Source organism: Hibiscus syriacus, unplaced genomic scaffold, assembly GCF_006381635.1.
Source record: "Hibiscus syriacus cultivar Baekdansim isolate YM2019G1 unplaced genomic scaffold, ASM638163v2 tig00014370_pilon, whole genome shotgun sequence".
Classification (NCBI taxonomy): domain Eukaryota; kingdom Viridiplantae; phylum Streptophyta; class Magnoliopsida; order Malvales; family Malvaceae; genus Hibiscus; species Hibiscus syriacus.
This window is the reverse complement of record NW_024062323.1, coordinates 732,302-754,046: the sequence shown is the minus strand read 5'-3', so window position 1 is coordinate 754,046 and position 21,745 is coordinate 732,302. Positions and strand designations below refer to the sequence as shown.

The window sequence follows — 21,745 nt, the reverse complement described above, 5'->3', positions numbered from 1 at the left end:
TCATTCTACTTTTATTCCCTCTATCATGAAAACTCCACGTTACAAATTGTTCTTTAAGATTACAATTTTCCTAAATTTTTTATTTTGTTACAAAGGTAGGCAAAAGCATAAGGAGCTGTTTCCTAAATTTTAATTATTCTTAAGGTCCTTGTAAAAAATTGAAGGAAAAAATATCATTTTTGATCCTCTTTATGGTCAAACTGATACTTGATTACTTCATAATCTATAGACTCAACATTTCCATTATCTTTATAAATGTAAAAATTCCTAAAAATTATAATACCATAAAATATTATATAAAAAAATGTCAATGAGATGGAGCTGTTGCTTCATAATCTATACTGCCTTTAGGCTCATCATTTCAATTACCTTTAAAGGAACAAAATAAAAATTATAAAAATACTGAAATTTCTAAAAAATCTGAGATTTTTTCTTCAGAAATTTATACTTGTTTGAGGATTTTAAGGAGCTTTTTTTTTTTACAATTTTCTGATGTTCTGTTTTTTTAAAATAATGAAGTATAACAACATTTTCAGAAAATATAATTTTAAAACTGAAAATTTGACTTTTAGAACCTTGTGATATTTCAGAAAAACTCTTATTTTGAATCACAATTTTGTGATAAGGTGGGGTTGGACTAAAATACATTTTTATTAAGAAAAACTGTCCCGAAAAAGACTGTTTCCTTGGATTTATTGCATGCTGAATTATCCAAAAATAAAAGGGGACTAAACTAAAAACTGTCCCGACAAGACAGGTATTAAACCTTATAAGTAAGCGTAAATATAAAAGTTTTAATGTTGGTACGTCTGCTAAGGTTATCTGCGTGGGTTTTCTCTTGCTTTTATGTTATTTGGCAATGGAAGTACCAAAAGAAGTTAATTATTTCTTATTTGACAGAAGTAAACTAATTCAAGGACTTTTTTTATTTTTACTTCAAAGCTGGCCTTGCACGCCTATAAATAACTGCTATTATTCACTCGTCGGTTTCCATGTGTTCTCATTCTTCTTGATCTTAAGCTTAGAAGATAGCCATGAAGAGTACTGGTAATTCCAATTTTGTTTACTTCTTTCGTTATTTAGCTTGCTCGACGCATTGCTCCTAACTTTGAAGTTCATGTTTGAAACCGAGAATATGCAGGATTAACTGTTGTACCTAACTAAAGTCATGCTTGATCAGTTCAATTACTATTTTTGATGTTATATTAACTCTTTTTGTTTTTATCTTTCCTCAGTTGTCAAGATCTTTGATGCAGTGTTGCTGTTACTAGCGTTCATTACCGCTGTTTTAACTGTCTCAACGGACAAACAAACATATATAGTTCATATGGACAAGGCCAAGATCACAGACACTTACAATACCCTTGTCGATTCCAAACCATGGCACCAAGCCGTCCTTGATTCTTTAGCTGATGATGTCTCATCTCAGGAGGAATCGCAAACGACACCTCCAGAGCTACTGTATTCCTACGAAACCTCCTTTTCGGGTTTCGCTGCAAAGCTATCTGGTAAGCAGTTCGAATCGTTGAAAATGATGGAAGGTTTCGTGTCTGCTGTTCCTAATAAAATGCTAAGTCCCCACACCACTCGGACTCCACAGTTCCTTGAGTTAGAAGGAAAGAAAGGACTATGGAGCTCTTCTGATATACGCTCAGATGTGATCATTGGCGTGGTGGACACTGGAATTTGGCCCGAGCATGTTAGTTTTCATGACCATGGCTTGCCTCCTGTATCGGAGAGATGGTTTGGCGCTTGCGAAAAAGGCGACAGATTCTCACCATCGAATTGCAACAGGAAACTAATAGGTGCAAGATATTTCTACGGAGGTAATCTAGCCGCCGGCGGTGTCATAAATGGAGATGAAGATTATATATCTGCAAGAGATATAGACGGACATGGGACACATACAGCATCGACAGCAGCCGGTGCTGTTGTGGAACATGCAAATCTTTATGGCTTGGCCAATGGCTCAGCGGCTGGTATGAGGTACACTGCAAGAATTGCAGCGTATAAAGTTTGTTGGCCAGGATGTTCAACCGTTGATACTTTGATGGCTATGGTGAAAGCCATTGAAGATGGGGTTGATGTGTTGTCTCTCTCTTTGGGATCCCCTTTGAGAGCAGAGCCTTATTATCAAGATTACCTTGCTATTGCATCATATTATGCTTTCAAAAGTGGGATCTTCGTCACCTTTAGTGCAGGTAACAGAGGACCGCGCAGTTACACCGTTGTCAACACCGCACCGTGGATCATGACTGTAGCGTCAAGCACCGTGGACCGAAGCTTCCCAGCAATTGTTAAGCTCGGAAACGGTCAAACCTTTGAAGGGTCATATTGTATAGTACTGGTAAGGCCTTAAGTCTCTGCCGATCGTATACGGAAAATCTGCTGGTGATTCAGATGCAGAGTATTGCGTCCCTGGCTCACTCAATCCCAAGCTCGTCAATGGAAAACTTGTTATTTGTCAACAAGGAATGGTCCAGCGGATTGAAATGGGAGAAGAAGTGAAATTGGCTGGAGGAGCTGGAATGTTAATAATGACCCCACAAGGTGAAGATCCTTCAACTAACGTTCACGTTTTACCAGCCGTTATGTTAGGAGCCTTAGCGAGTGAAGCTGTCTTGAAGTATGTGAACACAACTAAAGGACCAATAGCTTCCATTGTCTTCAAAACCACAACTTACGGTACCCGTGCACCGAAAGTCGCCACATCATCGTCAAGAGGTCCTAATTCAGTCGGACTTGATGTGATCAAACCAGATGTTACAGCACCGGGAGTCAACATACTCGCAGCGTGGCCAGCAGAGACTAGTCCGAGCCGTCTACAGAGCGACAACAGGAGGGTGTTATTTAATATAATTTCAGGCACATCGATGGCGTGCCCTCATGTTAGTGGCATTGCAGCACTGATTAAATCAAAGCACAAAGATTGGTCGCCTGCAGCAATCAAATCAGCCCTCATGACAACTGCGTATACCATGGACAACAGGGGGAAACCTATAAAAGACCTCGCATTTGATAGCATGGCATCACCTTTCGTTTTCGTTCAGGCCATGTTGATCCCATCAAAGCTTCTGATCCAGGTTTAATATATAACATCACTGCCGAGGATTACATAAATTATTTATGCAGCCTGAAGTATAATGTGTCTCAGATAGCCTTGTTTGAAGAGGGTTTTCGTTCGTGTCCGATGGAGGCAGCAACTATGCAACCGGGTGACCTGAATTACCCTTCTTTCGCAGTGAATTTCAAGCGTAAGGCTCAGAATGTTACTGTTACCTACAAAAGGACTGTCACAAATGTTGGAATTCCTAGAAGTACGTATAAAGTATCAGTTGAAGTACCCAAAGGAGTATCTGTGACCATAAGGCCTAAAGTTTTGAGTTTTAAGAAGATGAATGAAGAAGTGAGTTACAAGGTTAGTTTCATAGGACTGAGCAGAAAGAAGACAGTTGCTAGCTCATCTTTTGGATCCTTAGTGTGGGTGTCTGGAAAATACAGAGTTAGAAGTCCCATTGCGGTGACTTGGAAATAGCCTTCTGCCTAAGTGATTTTCATTTAGCTTTTCTTCCCTTAACCAGAATTTGATCTTGAAATTTTAATGTATGCTTGTTGAAGTGAAATAAAGGTATCATATTTTCATGATGAATCTAAGATAGACCACAAACAAAGAAACTTCCCCAAGCTGAACAATTTACTTTAATTTCAGCACGCACATAAACACTTATGGTGGTGGCTCTACTGAATTAAAGGCCCTTTATGTTTTTTAACTTGTCGAGTCCTGACCACTGTTTATGGTTTCTCGCCCACTCCCCCACACCCACTAATGGACATAAAGAGAATTCTGTTTATAAATTATAATAATATTATTTTAAGAACCCATATCTAAAAAAAATATTTCATATTGCACACACTTCACTCAGCTGCAGTAGTATATTATCCATTCCAGCACCTTAAAAATGAAATCTGTAATATAGTAGTAACATGCAGACAAGATTCTCCATTAACAAGCCTTTGATGTTAATGCTCCATTAACTTGGTTTTCGTAACCTTAATGATTAAAGAATTCAGCACCACGTAAAAGTGGCAATCATTCCATCCAAACCTTTGAATCCGTTATCACGGTAAAGCTACATATTCCATACGCTAAAATAAACTTTTCTTAGAAAGCGAGTTTCTTCTAGTTCAAATCCATTTTTGAACTTCAAAGAAACCATTAACAGCCTTGAAAATTTGTTCGTAATTGCGTGGCTTGTGACAAAATATTGACGTATATAGCCCATTTTGGGGTTTTGTCCCACTCTCCATCTCTATACTCATCAGCTGCTGATGGAGGAAGCATGTTCAAGAAAGCTTTGATGATCCCCCCCCCCGGCGGTCTATTTTATAAGCGTGCACCGTTTCAATCAAAGCATAGGATGGAACAAAAGGGTATGAAAACACTTTTGTTGTGTGTAATGATTAATGATTATGAGCATCAAGGTTATTGATTCATTGGAAAATTCGGTGGGAGGCAACCTACCACACTTGGGGCTGCCATAAACACACCTTTGGTTGTTCTGTATCTTTTTACAGCCCTTCTGCAATCTCTTTTGAGCAATGGATACAGGTGATCTCTCATTTGTCAGATTTCTTTTATCTTTCAATTACTGCATAGCTGATGCTACACTGATCATTTATGATTTTTATATCGATCAGATAACTTAAATATTGTTTTGGGTATTTTTTAATGACAGCAGCCATGATGGGTAAAATAGTCTTGTTGCTGTTAATCTTCATAGCAACAGCTTCGAATGCATCGAAGAATATGCAGGCCTATATAGTTCACATGGACAAGACCATGATGACTACCTCAGATCAATCTCCAGGCAATTCCAAACAATGGTACGAATCGGTAATCGAGTCTATCACCGAACTCTCGAGTAAGAAGAAACGTGAGTCAGAAAAACCTGAATCTCCCCAGCTGATTCATGTTTACGAAAGAGCTATTTCTGGTTTTGCTGCAAAGCTTTCAACTAAGCAACTAGAATCACTGAAAGGACTCGATGGTTTCCTCTCTGCCACTACTGACGAAATGCTGTCTTTACACACTACACGCTCGCCTCAATTTCTCGGCCTAGAACCGGGAAAAGGACTCTGGAGTGCTTCATATTTGGAGTCTGATGTGATAATAGGTGTGGTGGATTCTGGAATCAGGCCAGAACATGTCAGTTTCAACTATGAAGGATTGCCTCCAGTGCCAATAAGATGGAAAGGTGCATGCGAGGAAGGCACAAAGTTCTTGCAATCAAATTGCAGTAGGAAACTCATTGGTGCCAGAGCCTTCTTCCAAGGCTACGAGGCTGCTGTTGGCAGAATCAACGGAACAAAAGATTATAGATCCGCGAGAGATGCCGAAGGCCACGGAACACATACAGCATCAACTGCAGCTGGTAACCTTGTATCGAACGCAAGCATATAAAGCATGCTGGTCTCGAGGTTGTGTTAGCTCTGATGTACTGTCAGCCATAGACCAAGCCATTGCCGATGGTGTTGATGTGTTGTCACTCTCTTTAGGAGGTTCCGATAAGCCTTATTATAGTGATAACATCGCAATAGGTTCCTTTCATGCGATCAAGAATGGGGTTTTCGTTTCATGTTCTGCTGGCAATTCAGGCCCATCAAGCTCAATCGTTTCCAATACATCGCCATGGATTATGACCATTGCTGCAAGCTACCTTGATCGGAGCTTCGAAACTACTGTCAAACTTGGAGACGGAGAAGCATTTGAGGGTTCATCTCTGTATGTTGGCAAGGCAACCAAGCAATTACGCCTTGTTTATGCAAACTCAGCTGGTGATATATCAGAATCATACTGTGTTGATGGCTCACTCAAGAAAAAGATTGTCAAAAACAAAATTGTAGTTTGCCAATGAGGAATCAATAGCCGAGCTGCAAATGGGGAGCAAGTAAAATTGGCTGGAGGTGCCGGAATGCTAATGATAAACACCGACAAAGAAGGCAAGGAACTTTTCGCAGATGCACACGTTTTACCAGAAACTTCATTAGGAGCCACTGCAGGCATTGTTGAAAGTCAAAAATGAATTTATCATATCGGCGGCTAATATGGGGGCGGCTAATATTAGTCTAAAATGGCTGCAAATTGTTGAAAATTAGTAAAGGTAAAATATTTAATTTAGTTACTTTAATTTTAGGGTATTTATAATATTAGTCCTTAGGTTTCAACTATAAATACCCTAGTTCATTGAGCTTCAAAACCATCCCAAAGCATTCTAGCTTTCTTCCAATACTAGAGAGAATTTAGAGAGTTTCTTGAGAGTTATTTTCTCCTTTTTATCGAGAGAGAATTATTATTGTTTTCTCCTTGGTAGATCGAGAGAGGTTGTAATTCCTATTTTCTCATAGTGAAATTTTTATACCGTTGCCCGTGGTTTTTACCCTATTTTATTTAGGGGTTTTCCACGTAAATTTTGTGTCTCTTTTTATCTTCATTTTTATTTTCTCAAATTATCAGTTGCAATTTTGCTCTATCCGATAACCGTCTTCCGCAACAGACAAGCCATCAAAAAGTACCTCAACTCTACTAAAGAACCAACTGTTTCAATTATATTCAAAGGAACAGTCTATGGAAAACCTGCACCATTGATGGCAGCGTCTCATCGAGAGGACCAAATGTGGTTGGACCAGACTTGATAAAACCAGATGTAACCGCACCGGAGATGAACATATTGGCAGCATGGCCACCCTTAACTAGCCCAACTCAGCTAAAGAGTGAAAAAAGGAGTGTTCTTGTTTCCGGCACTTCAATGTCTTGCCCACATGTAAGCGGCCTAGCAGCACTCCTCAAATCAGTGCACAAGGATTGGTCCCCTGCAGCTATCAAATCGGCTCTCATGACAACAGCTTACGTTCACGAGAATACTGGCAGACAAATCATCGATGTCGCTTTTACTAAAACTACTACGGCTACACCTTTCACCTTCGGTTCAGGTCATGTCGACCCGGAAAAGGCTTCGGACCCTGGTTTGATCTATGACATCATCCCAGAAGATTACCAAAACTATCCGTGCACCCTAAATTATTCAGCTCCCCAGATAGCCTTATTTGCAGGGAAGTACTCCACTTGCCCAAAGGATCAACCATGCAACCTGGCGACCTAAACTACCCTTCATTTGCAGTGAATTTCAAACGAAACAGCAAAACAAACAGTGTAACCTTCGAAAGGACCGTCACCCACGTCGGGATCCTCGATGTTACATACGAGGTACAAAAGAATGAACCGAATGGAGTGTCCATGGTGATCGAACCACATATTTTGAAGTTTGAAAAGCCAGGCCAGAAGCTTAGTTGTAAGATCACTTTCACACAAAACAAAGGATCAACAGTCCAAGACTCCTTTGGTATTTAGAATGGGTGTACTCTGATACGTACCATGTCAGAAGCTCCATTGCAGTGACTTGGACATAGTTATTAATGTTGAATTGTTAGGTTTGAATCTGGAAAAAAGAAGCCATTCAAATGAAATTTAGATTCTTTCTAATCATTCAAGTTCCAAGGAACTGTTCTCAAACAAAACAGTTAAAAGAATGATATTTGATTGTATCAACCATCAAAAAATATTAGATTCTTATATTTCATATTTTGCCACGGCAATATGAAAACCTTTAAAAGGTCTAATTATAGTTTTGGCCCCTCAATTATGTTAAAATCGGAATCCTTTTATTTCAATTTGACCCCTTTACTTCTATAATATTATTAATACGTCCCCTCAACTATGATATAGCACCGTCCATCGCTATTGTTTACAGCGAAGGGACTAAAACAATGATTAGACCTAAAAATATTGAATAGCTATAAATTTATTGTAATTTCCTCGCTTGACGGGGTAACATAAGTTCCGTGGTGGCTTCATTAGCTGTATTAACGCCCGGATTAGAAGTTAGTCCCGTCAATCTCTTGAACCCAAAACAACGTACACAAGTGGACCAACTGCCTACCGTTGGTTTACGGAGGGAAGAAGCTCAAAAGTCAACTGAAACATAAAAATCTCTGGTATATTTACCTAAAGGAAGCTTCTTTGAATGTTTTTTTTTTTTATTTCAAAAATATTTTCTCCAAAGGCTCTCTCTTTGGTTTTCCATTTGCGAGTGTTTTCTTTGAAGATTCACAGGAGGAGAGACTTCGGCATGCAAATACCAGTTTGAATCATATCTCTGCTCATTCGGATAAAAGAGATTTCATCTTGTTCCTGTTGTTCATTCTGGTTTATTGGGTTCTTTTCTCTTCCAATCAACATCCAGAAAAAGGAAACCTTTTCTCTTTTGCATTATATAGTGTATTTAGTTGTTGATGGATAAATACTCGCCCAGAAGGCAATATCCATATCCATACCCATATCCCAATGGATACCCTCCTACAAACCAAAATCCATATGTACATCCATCATATCAACAAGTTCCATACGCTTATCCAGCAGCAGTTCCATACCAAATCCCCCAAATCACCTTGCTCGCGCTATTCTCATTTTCGTTCTCGTTCTGGAGACATCCCTTTCCAGCATCAATACCCGGTTCCTCCAAATACAGCTCCTCAGCCAATTCTCCACCGTCATGGTAGTTTTCAGTATCCATCAGCTTTTCCTTATCAGCAACCCCAATCTGCTCAATGCTCGTCTCCTGAAAGTAATTCTCAAGTATCTTCCCCTTATATACAACCTGTCCTACATCCCACTGAAAGTAAGTCCGAATCACCTTCTGTACAAGGCAACTTCATCAGTCATAACAGACAGGGAACTGCAGGATCTTTAGGAGCAAATGTGGATTGTAATCCGTCTGCTGCTCCGAGTTATCCGCCGTTTGAAGAAGTTTTGTGTAATTTAACATTGTCTGATAGTCTTCCGACAGCTCCTGCATCACCAACGGCACCTTCAGTGCCTCCATTGTCCACTGCTACATCAACACCTGAACAACAAGGTTCAGTTAATGGAAATGTTACTTCAGGGATTTCGTATGGAAATCCTAAACACTCATATTCTAGGAGTTGGGATGGTGTGCCCTTTTTTAGCCGAACAGATTCGCGTGATCAACCTGTTTTATGCCATACGAGTTCAATGAAAGGAACAAAAAATAGAAATTTGCAGATTGTGTCCTGCCAGAAAAGTACATTGAAAGTTTTGCTCTTACACGGGAATTTAGATATTTGGGTTTGTGACGCGGTGAACCTCCCCAACATGGATATGTTCCATAGGACCTTAGGCGATATGTTTGTGATGATACCTGTAAATGTCACCAACATGATTGAAGGACGCACGAACCGTAAGGTTACAAGTGATCCTTATGTCACAATTGCAGTTGGTGATGCTGTTATCGGAAGGACTTATGTGATTAACAATACTGAAAACCCGTCTGGATGCAACATTTCTATGTTCCCGTGGCGCACTATGCCGCCGAAGTGCATTTTGTTGTTAAAGACAGTGATGTTGTGGGATCACAGTTGATCGGAATTGTGCGAATTCCAGTGGAGCAGATATACACGGGGGCAAGGGTAGAGGGAGCCTACCCATTTTGAATACTAGTGGAAGGCACTGTAAGCATGGAGCTTTCATGAGACTAGCAATTCAGTACATACCAATGAAAGAATTGAGCTTCTATCGCCATGGAGTCGGTGCAGGTCCAGACTACTTGGGGGTTCCTGGCACATATTTTCCTCTTAGGAAGGGAGGAAAGGTGATTCTTTATCAAGATGCCCATGTCCCTGATGGGTGCCTTCCGAATTTGAAACTTGACCAGGGGATTACCTATGTTCATGGGAAATGTTGGAGTGACATATTTGATGCTATTCATCAATCTAGGCACTTGATTTACATTACAGGGTGGTCAGTTTGGCACAAAGTTAAACTGGTCCGGGATGGTGGTCCTGCTACAAATTGCACTTTGGGGGATTTGCTCAGGTCCAAGTCCCAGGAAGGTGTTAGAGTGCTACTTCTGATATGGGATGATCCTACTTCAACAAGCATTTTGGGATACAAAATAGTGAGTAACTTATATCACAATATGTTATTTGCTTTGCAAAATATCTTCAGGGTTAACACTCAGCTATCTCCGATTAGGACTTTATTTCTTATTCTGGTTTTTACATTAACCTCAAATGTAGGATGGAATAATGCAAACCCATGATGAGGAAACACGACGGTTTTTCAAGCACTCTTCGGTACAAGTGTTACTTTGTCCGCGTTTAGCTGGAAAACGACATAGTTGGGTCAAGCAGAAGGTTAATTTGCTTATATATTTCATATTGCCTAAAAGTGACAATTTCTGGACTGCCTAAGTAGTGTTTTGCTAAAGCTTTACATATTCAAATTATCAGGAAACTGGGACAATTTATACACACCATCAGAAAACTGTAATTGTGGATGCTGATGCTGGAGAAAAATAGAAGAAAGATTATTGCTTTTGTTGGTGGCCTTGACTTATGTGGTGGGCGATATGATTCTCCACACCATCCTATATATAGGACACTACATACCTTTCATAAGGATGACTATTATAACCCTCCGTTACGTGATCAGGGTAGTGTTGTCGGTTGTCCAAGACAAGCATGGCATGACCTGCACTGCAAAATCGAAGGCCCCGCTGCATATGATGTTCTGATCAACTTTGAGGAACGATGGATGAAGGCTGCAAAGCCTGCTGGAACTAGAGTTAAGAAAACAAAAGTTGTATATGATGATGCTTTGCTGAAGATAGAAAGAATTCACGACATCATCGGAGTTTCTGATTTTCCCATCGCTAACGAGAATGACCCTGAAGCTTGGCATGTTCAGGTAATTTCGCTACACGAGGTCGGTTTTAGTGATAGATTAGTCGGTCAGGTAGGTGACGTGAAAGTAAGTCATTGCTTATACCTTCCTAGGCCAATGTGAGTTTCAAAAGAAATATTTCATTTCTACTTTTTAGTTTTCTGACAGCATTAATATTTTGATTTCGACAAGCAGATTTTTCGCTCAATTGATTCGAACTCTGTTAAAGGTTTCCCAAAGGATCCTAAAACAGCCACAAGCAAGGTAATCAAAAGTTTGAGATTGATTTACTTTTCTTGTCTCGATTAGCTTGTTTCGATTTCCTATTTAGAACCTGATTGATTGTCCTACAGAACTTGGTGTGCGGTAAAAATGTACTTATTGATATGAGCATACATACAGCATATGTGAAGGCCATTCGTGCTGCCCAGCATTTCATTTATATAGAAAATCAGTATTTCATTGGATCGTCCTTCAATTGGAGCTCTAACAAAGACTTAGGTAGGAGACTTAGTTTTGGTAGTGGCTATTACATATTGCTTCGGAAATTGCAGCTTTTCATACTTTCGATCTGAATGATAGTCATTCACTCTTTATACAGGAGCCAACAACTTAATTCCAATGGAAATTGCTCTCAAGATTGCCAGTAAAATCGCAGCACATGAGAGATTCTCTGCCTATATAGTTGTTCCAATGTATCCTGAGGGTGTTCCAACAGGCTCCGCCACTCAAAGGATTCTATTTTGGCAGGTAGGTTATTGCGGTTTCGCTATAAATTTGGCGTTAACATCGTTCGAGCTTTGACACAGTACTCATTTTTTTCATCCAAAGAGAAAAAAGTTGAACTTGAAATTTTCTTCTTGTTGCAGCATAAAACTATGCAAATGATGTATGAGACTATTTACAGGGCTTTGGTGGAGGCTGGACTAGAGAATGCTTTCGCACCACAGGACTTTTTGAATTTCTTCTGTCTCGGAAATCGCGAGGTTGAAGACTTTCAAAGCATTTCACCTCATAGCACTTCTTATGCGAATACTCCTCAGGTAATCCATACCATGTCCCTACGACCATTTTTTGGGGTACTACATTGTTAACACCATCAAAATACCAATTTCATGCATTCCAGGCTCTTATTCGGAAAAATCGAAGATTTATGGTCTATGTTCATTCAAAAGGTATGATAGTTGACGATGAATATGTAATAATTGGGTCTGCAAACATCAATCAACGCTCGATGGAGGGCACCAGGGACACCGAGATCGCAATGGGAGCTTACCAACCTCAACATACCTGGGCAAAAAAGCTTTCCAGTCCACATGGGCAGGTAAATTGCCCATCAGTAACATCGCATCGATTGAGAATTTTCCTCTGATTACTAACTTAGCCATATTGGTCATGGAAATGCAAACTTGGACGTTTAGTGTCTAACTTTGTGTTGTGCTTCATAGATATATGGATATAGGATGTCGCTGTGGGCGGAACATCTGGGAGTTATTGAGGAATGTTTCACACAACCGGAGCGTCTCGTATGCGTAAGACGGGTTAAGGACATAGCCGAGAAAAATTGGAAACAGTTCGCAGCTGATGAAATAACCGAGATGAGAGGACACTTGCTCAAGTACCCCGTTGACGTGGACCGGAAGGGTAAGGTCAGGCCCCTTCAGGGATGTGAAACTTTCCCAGATGTTGGAGGATACGTAGTTGGCTCATTTCTTGGCATACAAGAAAACCTTACAATTTGAACCTAGATGTTACATTCAAATCAAGTTGATACTAGGAGAAAAGAACCCCTAAATGTTCATAAGTTTTGTCCTAAGCACATTTTAATGTAGAGTTTTTGTTCCCCTGGACATTATTACATTATCATTATAAAAAATTCCTGTGTTTCCGTACATATTCATATTGGCCAAACTATTAAAAGAACCCCTTAACTACTCATTTTTGTTAAATAAATCCCTAACTTTGATTTGCATTTAAAATAGTTTTATTTTATCTTAATAATTTTGCAAAGTAACTACACTTTAAAGGTTTATTTGGGCTTCCAATGGACCTGTAAAAGAATTGAATATTTATAGTCAACACTAATACGTTCCTCAATGTTTTAAGTCGATAAAATATTTAGGCAAAACTTAAAATTTAGATAGACAAGATATAGTATAGGAGAAAATACATAGAGTTGTACGTTCTGTGAGAAGCTGACTTGGAACTCAAGATTCTCTATAGATTAGTTCATTTTCCTAAGATTAACGTCGTTAGATTTTATTATCCTATCGATGCGTACCACTAAAGTGGTAGACAGAAGATGAGGGCTTTAAACTCCAGTTAATAATAATAATAATAACATATTAATCTTACGGGCTTTAAACTCCATTTAAAAAGATAATACTATCACTTTACGATATACAAATTATATTAAATTAAAATACATAGATTAAATCTCAAATTTAAGCATAATAGAATGACCAGAATCATAATTTGACCCTTTTTTTCAATGGTTTTGATGCCACTGACAAAAACAAGAGGACCGCATAAAAGAATGATTTCATAGCCTGGATAGGGCAACAGCTTATTGATGTCAATCGTCAATGGTGAAAAAGTATTGTAAACAGTTTTCTCTAAGATAATCTAAATGCACCGCAACATTGTCCAGCAACAAAATAGAATGCTAAAAGGTATTCTCCAACGCCGCATAATAATATCAAGATGTGGCTGATCAAATGCGGAAAATGCCATTGGAAGTCATACACAGCAACCGGATCTTTCAGTTTAATTATCCATGTTTCTCAAGTTCAGCTTCCGCACCCGATATATGTTTCTTTAACGCCGATATCCTTCGCCCGAGTTCTTCTTTTGTTCCTCGGACGATGGCCGGTCCATGCGGTGTGAGGAAATTATGCGAAAATGATTTCAGTGCTTCAACCCCAGTAACCTATATATATATATATATAACCGTACAAAGGTTAATTCATTGAAATGGCTAAATGCCTACCAACATATGCCTAGATATCAATATTCAGATTCAGCAAACTCAAGGCTTATTTACGAAAAAGATGATCGATACGAGGTAGATAACATAATTAAGGACCTGTGCATAGTTAAAAGTAAAAGATTTACATAGAAGTATCCTTGGACTCACCTCTTCTGGCAACAGTGGAAGCTTAATGATGTGAAAATCATCATATAACATGTAAAACTGATCGAGATACTTTTGTTGCATCCGTACTCTTGCTTCTAATAACTTGGACTCGACCTCTTAAAATTAGAACACAGGCCGATCGAATGGTAAGCAGCTCTTTCAAAGGACAATTCCAATGGGAGCGAGGAGAAAGGGAAATGACAGACATAGTAAGAAATCAAATAACCGTACCGTCATCATCGAAAATTACTTGGTTAATGACAAGATTGTGTGTATCTATCTCGAACTTGGTGAGTTCCTGCACCAGTCTCTCTGTTTCATACAGAGAGAGGAACTCTGGGATGCAAACACAGACAAAGGTTGTCAAGTCCTGCCAAAAGGAAAGAGCATTATACCAAACTTTCATTTCGACATACACACACAAATGAAAAGTGAAAATGAATGCTTTCAACACAGTTCATAAGCTCTAGTAGATCTCCAATGGCGCACCTCCAGCTCTTCACTTTCTTAATTTTGGTGTTATATTTCGCAGTATATTGTTCGATAAATACACACATATATATTAAAGAATGTATGGGAAAAAGAATAGAACATGGTATAACTTACTGGGTCTTCAAACTGCTTATTAACTTGTTCAATCACTTCTTTCAAGCCTTCAAGCCTCCCCACAAGTGCATCCTCCCCAAATTCATTATCAATCCCGAAAAGATGGGTTATCTGCCACGATGAGTTTCAACTTACGTGAGAACCTTAAGCCTATCAGCTTTTCATCTAGAGGTCCATTGTTGAGAGAAACCAATTGAAAACCAGCTGAGCTATACCAGGTGACAAGACATGGAAGAATTTAATGTCTTACCTGACCCAATAAGCCACCAAATTTGCTTTTCAACGCCATCACTTTTACAAGTCCCTTCTCTAAGGTAGCCGGAAACTGTAAAAGCCGGAGCGTATGCCCGGTCGGGGCAGTATCAAATACAATGCAAGAGTAATCCATTGTTTGCACCAATCTGTAAGAAAGTATTACATTCAGACAACAATAAGATTAAAAAAAGGTAGGAAGTGACCAAGAGCATGCAAAACAAAGCAACCATCATAGTCAATCTCAAAAGTTTGAAAAGGAATGCATATTTTTCCAATAATCCTAGAATCAACAGCCATTGAAATTTGTTAATAAATAAATGTTCTTACTTAAGCATCTCTGCAAAGCTCATAGCCTCGTCAATTCCTGGAATTGCATTTGCCAAATCCGAAAATAAATCATCCATTCCTTCACCCCCACTCACATCATCTTCTTCTGATGCAGGATCCACCTCCTATCATGTATCAGCCGCATGTCATATTACTATGTAAATCATATAGCAAAATTGTTTTTCGTTTCATATGAAATAAGTTAAAAATGGAGAGTTTTGTGACTGGTTAATCAAGGAAACAAAAAAAATATAAAAACATATAGACCCATGCATACATACACACACACATATATATTATCCTCAAGACCCAGAAAAGAGAATCAAAAGAAAAAAAGGGTACCATGGCATATAGATTGCTGAAGCCATTGACTAACGTGGGTGTCTTTATGAATCTTTGTTGGAAAACATCGCTGAGATTATGAGCAGGATCCGTGGATATAATCAACACAGAGGGTCGGACCCCAGCCAAGAGGATCGATATAACGGCGCTACATGTGGTCTTACCCACACCTCCTTTGCCGCCAACAAAAACCCACTTCAGGTTCTTCTGGTCCAGTATGTTTTGAACCGTCGGCACCGGTAAATCCTGATTGTCCGCCATTCTCCCGTTAACAATTTTTTTTTTTTTTTTGCTTTCTTCCTTTTTGTGTCACCCAAAAACCAATTGGAAGTACACAGAAAATCTTACGATAAAACCGGAGTTATTTGTGGAAAGGCATCATCTTTTAATAACGTAAGACGTGCATGGAATGTTTCATAGTGTATATACATAAATGTTATGTTTGTAATTTCCACGACCTTTACATTCAAATAGAGCTCTTGCTGGTAAATAAATTATCGTTATTTTTTTAAGTTTATGTTCGAACATAAAAAATGTTAGGGACGTAAATGTTTAATATGAAATGATTGAAGATTTATCTTTAGATAAATATTATATTGTACTTATATCAGATTAATAAAAAAAATAAAGTTCTCGTTGATTTTTTATGTATTATGTTCTTTTTCTTTCTTAAGGTATTTTTAGGGTAAATAATCCAAATAGTCTCCTATAATGCATTTTTATAGCGGTAACAAAATAACGAATTTAGTTTTTATATTTATACTTTATTTTAATTTTATCCTAATTTTTAAAAAGATAAACTACACAATTAGTACTTAAATTATTACTTTTGTTCCTTTTTAAAATCTAAACTTTATTTTCTTTTTATAAAAACATATGTAATGTTTAGTTTAGGTTCTATGTTAGTACTCATCATTTAAAAAAAATGTATGTGACATTTTTATTGGTAAATTATATCATTCATCACTCAACTATCTTCTCACTCCTATTTTTGGTCACTAAAGATTATTTTTTTTTATTTAACTATCCAACTTTAAAATTACTCATGTTTTAATCACTCTAATTTTAGCAATTGATTAAAGAGTTTATTTGTAGTAGGTATGAAAAAATTCATTTTTACATACAACAAAGTGATAGTAAAGAGAAGTATAAGCGGAGGAGGTGGCAATAATGGAGGGACTATGGTAGCATTCAAGAGCCTAGCCAGCCAGGCAGTGTTCCATCACACGAGCTAGCGTTCCAAATAGATAAATATTTTTAATTAAAAAAATCGTACATTCTTCCGTCCTGTATGTATGCGTTAGGTTGGTTGGATTGATCAATGTATAATATTAAAATTAGGGTAAACTATTAAATATTCATCAAACTTTTAAGGTGCCTGTATTTTGGTCACCAAACTTTTAAAATTTACAATACAATCACTAAAGCTTTAAATATTTCAAATGAACCTTTGGACATAAATGAATAACCAGATTCCTAGGCTGGTCTACATATAAACCATTAGTTATTTATATTTCACCATCAACACAACTTACGTAAGCTTTAACTTCTCAACCATGCAACTTTAACATTGGATTTGTTCAAGTATATACACACACGCATTTACACACAATTGGGTAGCTAATTCAATGATTTCCTAGGTTTGACCTTAATAACAAACCCGGGAAAAACATCGTCCGGGTCATGAATGTGAGGGTTGTGGTCCACTATAGATGGATCACCACATTTATCGATGATGGAGTTAAGCGTTTCACCTTCTCCTACAACGTAGATTTCATCACAGGCTCGGTCCAAGAGCGGCACCGAACTCATCCCTTTGACATGAATATCCTCATCATCGCCACCGTTCGTTATCGTACAAGCTTCGTTGAAACAGTTTAGTAACAGCAGTAGGGTTACCAACGCGAGAACACAGCACCAACAACATGAAGCTTCCTCAGCTAAAGCTATTAATGCCCGAATCCGCCTCCTCCGACAATGATCGCAAGAAGCCATTGAGAGGAGAATGGAGTGACGATGAATATTGGTACGTAATTTATATAAAGAAGGAAAGAAGGGTGTTTCGGAGGAGGGGCACGAGTGTGGTGTGAGGACCGGTTATGGAGGTTTATTATAATGGTGGGGATTTGAGAGGGAGTTGGGGGTCTACGATTTTTGTATTACGCAAGAGTCACCTTCTTTGTAAGGTTTTATAGAAAAGCAACCCTACAGGACAGAGTTCATGCATGGGGGTTTAAATATTGTTCCTTTTTTTTAAATAAAATTTCTTTAGCTTTGAAAGTTGAAAACACGCAAAGATCTCCCTACCCTGAAAATAACAACAAAAAAATGCAGCAATTGTTTTAGGGTTGAAACAATATGTGAAAAAATATTCTGAGCATCTCTTAGGCCGTGACGGTAAACATTAAGTAGTTTTGGCGGAGATGAGCAGAAGGGAAACGGAAAGAGTTGCCGAGTGTCGACCGCGAGTGAAACGACGTCGTTGGTGAACGGCATTGACAGATCTGTGCAGGAAATTAGAGAGATAGAAGAGGGATTAAGAGAAGGAGAGATGAGCTGTTCCTTTCACTTCAGCACTTCCTCAGTTCCAAATTACTTGCTTGGCTTTCTAGTCCTTCTTTCCTTTTTTTTTCCTATGTTAATTCAAAGGAACATGAAAATTCAAATGTTCTTGGTTAATTTTAGTTTTAGTCACTCTGCTATGCAAAACGTAGAGTTTAAATCTCTTTAATTTAATTTTTTTAATAACACTCCCTTTTTTTCCTCTAAAACAACATCAAACACTTGATGTTTAATCTTCATATATTTTGTCAAAATAGAAAAACTAATATCATGAAAACTAATTTATTCAATATAAGAACATCAAATTAAATTTAAAAAGTTATGTTTGTAAATAAAAGGTATATTTGTAATTATCTCGAATCAAGACAAAATCTTCTTAAATTTGACTCAAATTGACTAATTTAGAGGAAAAAAAACTTATCCAAAACCTAAACTAACAATAATTAAATATATAATTATCCCGGTTTAAGACGGAACAAATTCTTCTTAAACCTAACTTAATCTGATCAATTTTAAGAAGAGAATCTAACCCGAAATCCTAACTTTATAAAAAAAACGAGTCAAAACTTAACAGGTACGAGTTTCTTTTGTTGTCCGTAAATCTACTAATCACATTATTAAAATTGCGAATCAAATAAAAAAATTAGAATAGAGAGATTAAATTTCAAATTTCAGTAAAGTAAAAGGATTAAAAACAGAAGTGAACCGAATTCATTTAATGAATTAAAGCTATAACCGAGTCCAATATGGAGTTCTAAAGAGAAGCAATTATGCGTGTATTATCTCGATTAAACATGTCGAGGAGGGAGATTTCTCCATGTTACTGATTCATTGTTGCCTAAGCAATGTTTTCCTTCAATCTTAGCATTTTGTGCTAATAAAATAGTTGGAGTTCCTTTCAGATTTGATATTGATTTCGGTAGAGTAATTCAACAGAACAAATTTAAGACACAAAATAACTTGGCAAAAGCAGTAATATAAAATCATTAAACCGGAGAGCTTTGCCTTTTATCTTCAACTACAGATCCATCCCCCGTTTCATGGCTTGTAGCAGAACTGGAGACCCTTTTGTAAACCGGTTTGGTGCTGTCACCCTGCAATGGCAAGAGCTTCAAAGCGATCCCCATGGCTATAAGCAGAAGCCCGGTCCCGTGCTGTTCGGTCAACGGCTTAGTGAATATCAAGTAGGACAGTAATAATGTCAATGCCTTCCTTGCGGTTGTAACCATTGCTGTGGTGGCTGCACCAAAAATGGCAATCAGGGAAAGGACCGATATCTGTCCGATGAAAGTGGCCATTGCTTCAAACACTAAAACACCGTACACGTATAAATGCTGCTCAAAACAAGATAATCCTCAAGTTCAACATGGTAGAGCAACTAAAACCATAACTAGACGTTATGTATGTGAATTCTTTTACCTGTGAACATGAATTCCATGCTTTGAATAGTTCCCCCGTTAAAAGCATGGGTGGGATCAAGAATGGCAAACCGACCACCGTCGAGCAGAACAGCATTTCCATCTATGGGGGAAATCATTAAAAGGCATTGAATGTAAAGTCACTGTTTCTATGAGGTTTCACACACATTAAAGCATTAAATCATCACCTGTGTTGTTTCGGGGTTCAATGTGAAGATAGCTTCTTGCAAATTGCCAAGAAACGAATCCATTACTAGAGCACCGGTTATCATCACTACACCGATCACACTGAAGTTTGGGGAAGTTTGGGCATCGGCTAAGGTGAAAAGAATCAATCCCACCACTAAAAGAATTGCCGAAACATATTCGTGTGCAGGATATTTTCGTCGCAAACCGGGTATGAAGGCGCCCATTATCATCACAGGGAGAACCTAAGACATTAAAGGCTAGTTCAACATTTCTGTTGAGATTAAAAAGTGCTTTTCGGTCTCATTACCTTGGTGGATTTGAACATGAGCTGAGCAGGGTAATTGAGAAAAGCTAAAGACCCTTTAGTAAGGCCATGGGAACCCATAAGAACAGCGGAGAGTTTAACATAAGTCTTCCATGGATTCACCATTTGTTTTGGGGTGAAGCCTTGAAGATAAATCAGCAACAGATAAACATATCCTTGAACAAATGTGAAGTACCAGCCATAGCTGAACTGGAGCCTGTTGTATACATATTCCTGCAAAAGAAGCAAACATTTAATTACCAAAATAAAAATAAAATCATATTTAATGATAGCTTGAGAGGAAACCATGCATTAATCATTGATCTAGGAAAGGGAATTCCAACAGGATGATTATCATTACAGATTCATAACAGGTGCAATTTCTTAAAACCGGTTATCATATCAAGAAAATTCTCACAAAAATCACGTGTTAAAATTTGTTTGGTTGCTGGGAAAATGGATTGAGAGACAGAAAACGGAAATATCAAAAAGAAAAAGGGAATCAACTCAATCGTTTTTGTCTATTTGAGTGACTCACATATCCTTTTAACTAGAAGACAAAATCCACGATTAAAGACTTTTCACTTTCTTCTGGCTTTGACGCAGCTTTCCCATCAACCAAACAATAGTATTTTAAAACATGAAAGAGAACTGTTAACAAACAGATATGATTAAAGCAAAAGGAAAATCAATCAATAAAAAAATACCTCGCAAACGCCATTGACAAGGTAGCCAAAGAAGAACCCAGAAGAGCAAAAGAGAAACTGTTTCCATATTGGTTTATCAGAGAGAGAAATCCCAAACAAGGAACGTGCTTGCTCTTCGTTTTTCATAGCTGTCTAAAGTTTTTTTTCACTCACTCTAACCAATAACTTAGAAAGAAAAAAGGTTTTCAATTTAGTGAAAGCTACGAAAACGAAGTCGGATCAACCATGAAAAAACCACCCTTTAAAAACCACTTCCCTTACATGTTGATTTGGTAGCTGTTTGGTTGTGTTTCAGTGCTGTATTGAAGACCAATGATCTGGATTTGCCCAACAGATAGAAAACAGAGCAACGAGGGAGAGGGGTGGATATAATTGCAATAACGGCAAGTACATAAAAAAGGGTGGAATTTGTGTTTTTCTATGTGCTTCTGCACGATAAATATATAGCCGGATTTAGTGTTTTCGCCACCTAACTTTTAGTCTTAGCATTTTAGTCACTACCACCATGGTTTGTGGGTTTAAAAGAAATTAAGGGGATATTAATAATAACTAGCCTTTAAAGGTATACATTTCATTAATTTAATTCTAATTTAAATAAGTCAATAAATTTAATTTTTAATATTTAATATTTGATCTTCATTTAAAAATGAAATTATTTTAATTTTAAAAACTCAAAACTTGTATATTCTAACAATTGAATGATTTTCATTTATAAAATTTGTCAATCTCATCCTCAAACACATCATTATCATCCCGATGAAACCACGTGAACCGCCACCACCACCGTCGGTCTCCAGTCACCGTGCAAGCCCTCATCTCCATCAACAACCATCAATCTTCCACCATATTTCAACTTTCTTGAAACACCACTGCCACCATAATTCAAATAGCACTGCGAAACTAGCATCTTAAATTTGTCAGCAAACAGCCTCTTGATTGTTTTCAGATGTCCATCTCCATCACCAAATGAATCATGACCATGCATAGCTTTTAACAGCCTCACGAGGTTCTCATCTGGCACCTCGTTTCAAACTGCCATAATTATTATTTCGACCGACTTAAACCTACTAAGTTAATATGTCGCAAAGGCGTCCCATATCA

At 37.9% G+C, this 21,745-nt stretch overlaps 4 protein-coding genes and 2 pseudogenes across 4 annotated transcripts; 3 read left to right on the top strand and 3 right to left on the bottom strand.

Moving 5' to 3' along the window:
- The first annotated feature begins 845 nt into the window (after nt 1-845).
- LOC120207219 lies at nt 846-21,012 on the top strand (annotated as a pseudogene).
- LOC120207221 lies at nt 4,416-7,632 on the top strand (annotated as a pseudogene).
- On the top strand, nt 9,126-12,540 carry LOC120207218 (phospholipase D beta 1-like). Its single transcript, XM_039206738.1, is given in 12 exon segments — nt 9,126-9,401; nt 9,404-9,550; nt 9,553-10,031; nt 10,153-10,269; nt 10,366-10,428; nt 10,430-10,822; nt 10,994-11,062; nt 11,152-11,299; nt 11,400-11,548; nt 11,668-11,841; nt 11,925-12,122; nt 12,247-12,540. Coding segments are annotated over 12 exon segments (2,403 nt in total). The 5' UTR covers nt 9,126-9,229.
- LOC120207222 (ATPase ARSA2-like) lies at nt 13,563-15,935 on the bottom strand. The gene is made up of 7 exons (XM_039206739.1): nt 15,465-15,935; nt 15,123-15,247; nt 14,791-14,941; nt 14,541-14,651; nt 14,166-14,304; nt 13,935-14,050; nt 13,563-13,727 (listed from the first exon to the last, which is right to left on the bottom strand). Exons 1-7 carry the CDS (start codon nt 15,723-15,725, stop codon nt 13,569-13,571), a joined length of 1,062 nt encoding a protein of 353 aa, XP_039062670.1. The 5' UTR covers nt 15,726-15,935; the 3' UTR covers nt 13,563-13,568.
- On the bottom strand, nt 17,085-17,459 carry LOC120207146. Its single transcript, XM_039206656.1, has one exon. The coding sequence runs from the start codon at nt 17,457-17,459 to the stop codon at nt 17,085-17,087; it is 375 nt and encodes a 124-aa protein (XP_039062587.1).
- On the bottom strand, nt 18,919-21,036 carry LOC120207223 (UDP-galactose/UDP-glucose transporter 2-like). The gene is made up of 5 exons (XM_039206740.1): nt 20,645-21,036; nt 19,941-20,171; nt 19,633-19,875; nt 19,446-19,547; nt 18,919-19,360 (listed from the first exon to the last, which is right to left on the bottom strand). The coding sequence occupies exons 1-5, from the start codon at nt 20,768-20,770 to the stop codon at nt 19,013-19,015; spliced, it is 1,050 nt and encodes a 349-aa protein (XP_039062671.1). The 5' UTR covers nt 20,771-21,036; the 3' UTR covers nt 18,919-19,012.
- Nucleotides 21,037-21,745: the final 709 nt, after the last annotated feature.

Excerpts from the sequence above, each read along its gene's own strand:
- LOC120207223 (XM_039206740.1), bottom strand. The coding sequence starts at position 20,770 with ATGAAAAACGAAGAGCAAGCACGTTCCTTGTTTGGGATTTCTCTCTCT. Across the intron at positions 19,876-19,940 it reads TCATGTTCAAATCCACCAAG|GTTCTCCCTGTGATGATAAT; the intron begins GTAATGAGACCG and ends TTAATGTCTTAG. Across the intron at positions 19,361-19,445 it reads CATGGAATTCATGTTCACAG|CATTTATACGTGTACGGTGT; the intron begins GTAAAAGAATTC and ends TGTTTTGAGCAG.
- LOC120207146 (XM_039206656.1), bottom strand. The coding sequence starts at position 17,459 with ATGGCTTCTTGCGATCATTGTCGGAGGAGGCGGATTCGGGCATTAATA.
- LOC120207222 (XM_039206739.1), bottom strand. The coding sequence starts at position 15,725 with ATGGCGGACAATCAGGATTTACCGGTGCCGACGGTTCAAAACATACTG. Across the intron at positions 15,248-15,464 it reads TCAGCAATCTATATGCCATG|GAGGTGGATCCTGCATCAGA; the intron begins GTACCCTTTTTT and ends GATACATGATAG. Across the intron at positions 14,305-14,540 it reads ATAAGCAGTTTGAAGACCCA|GACTTGACAACCTTTGTCTG; the intron begins GTAAGTTATACC and ends TCCTTTTGGCAG.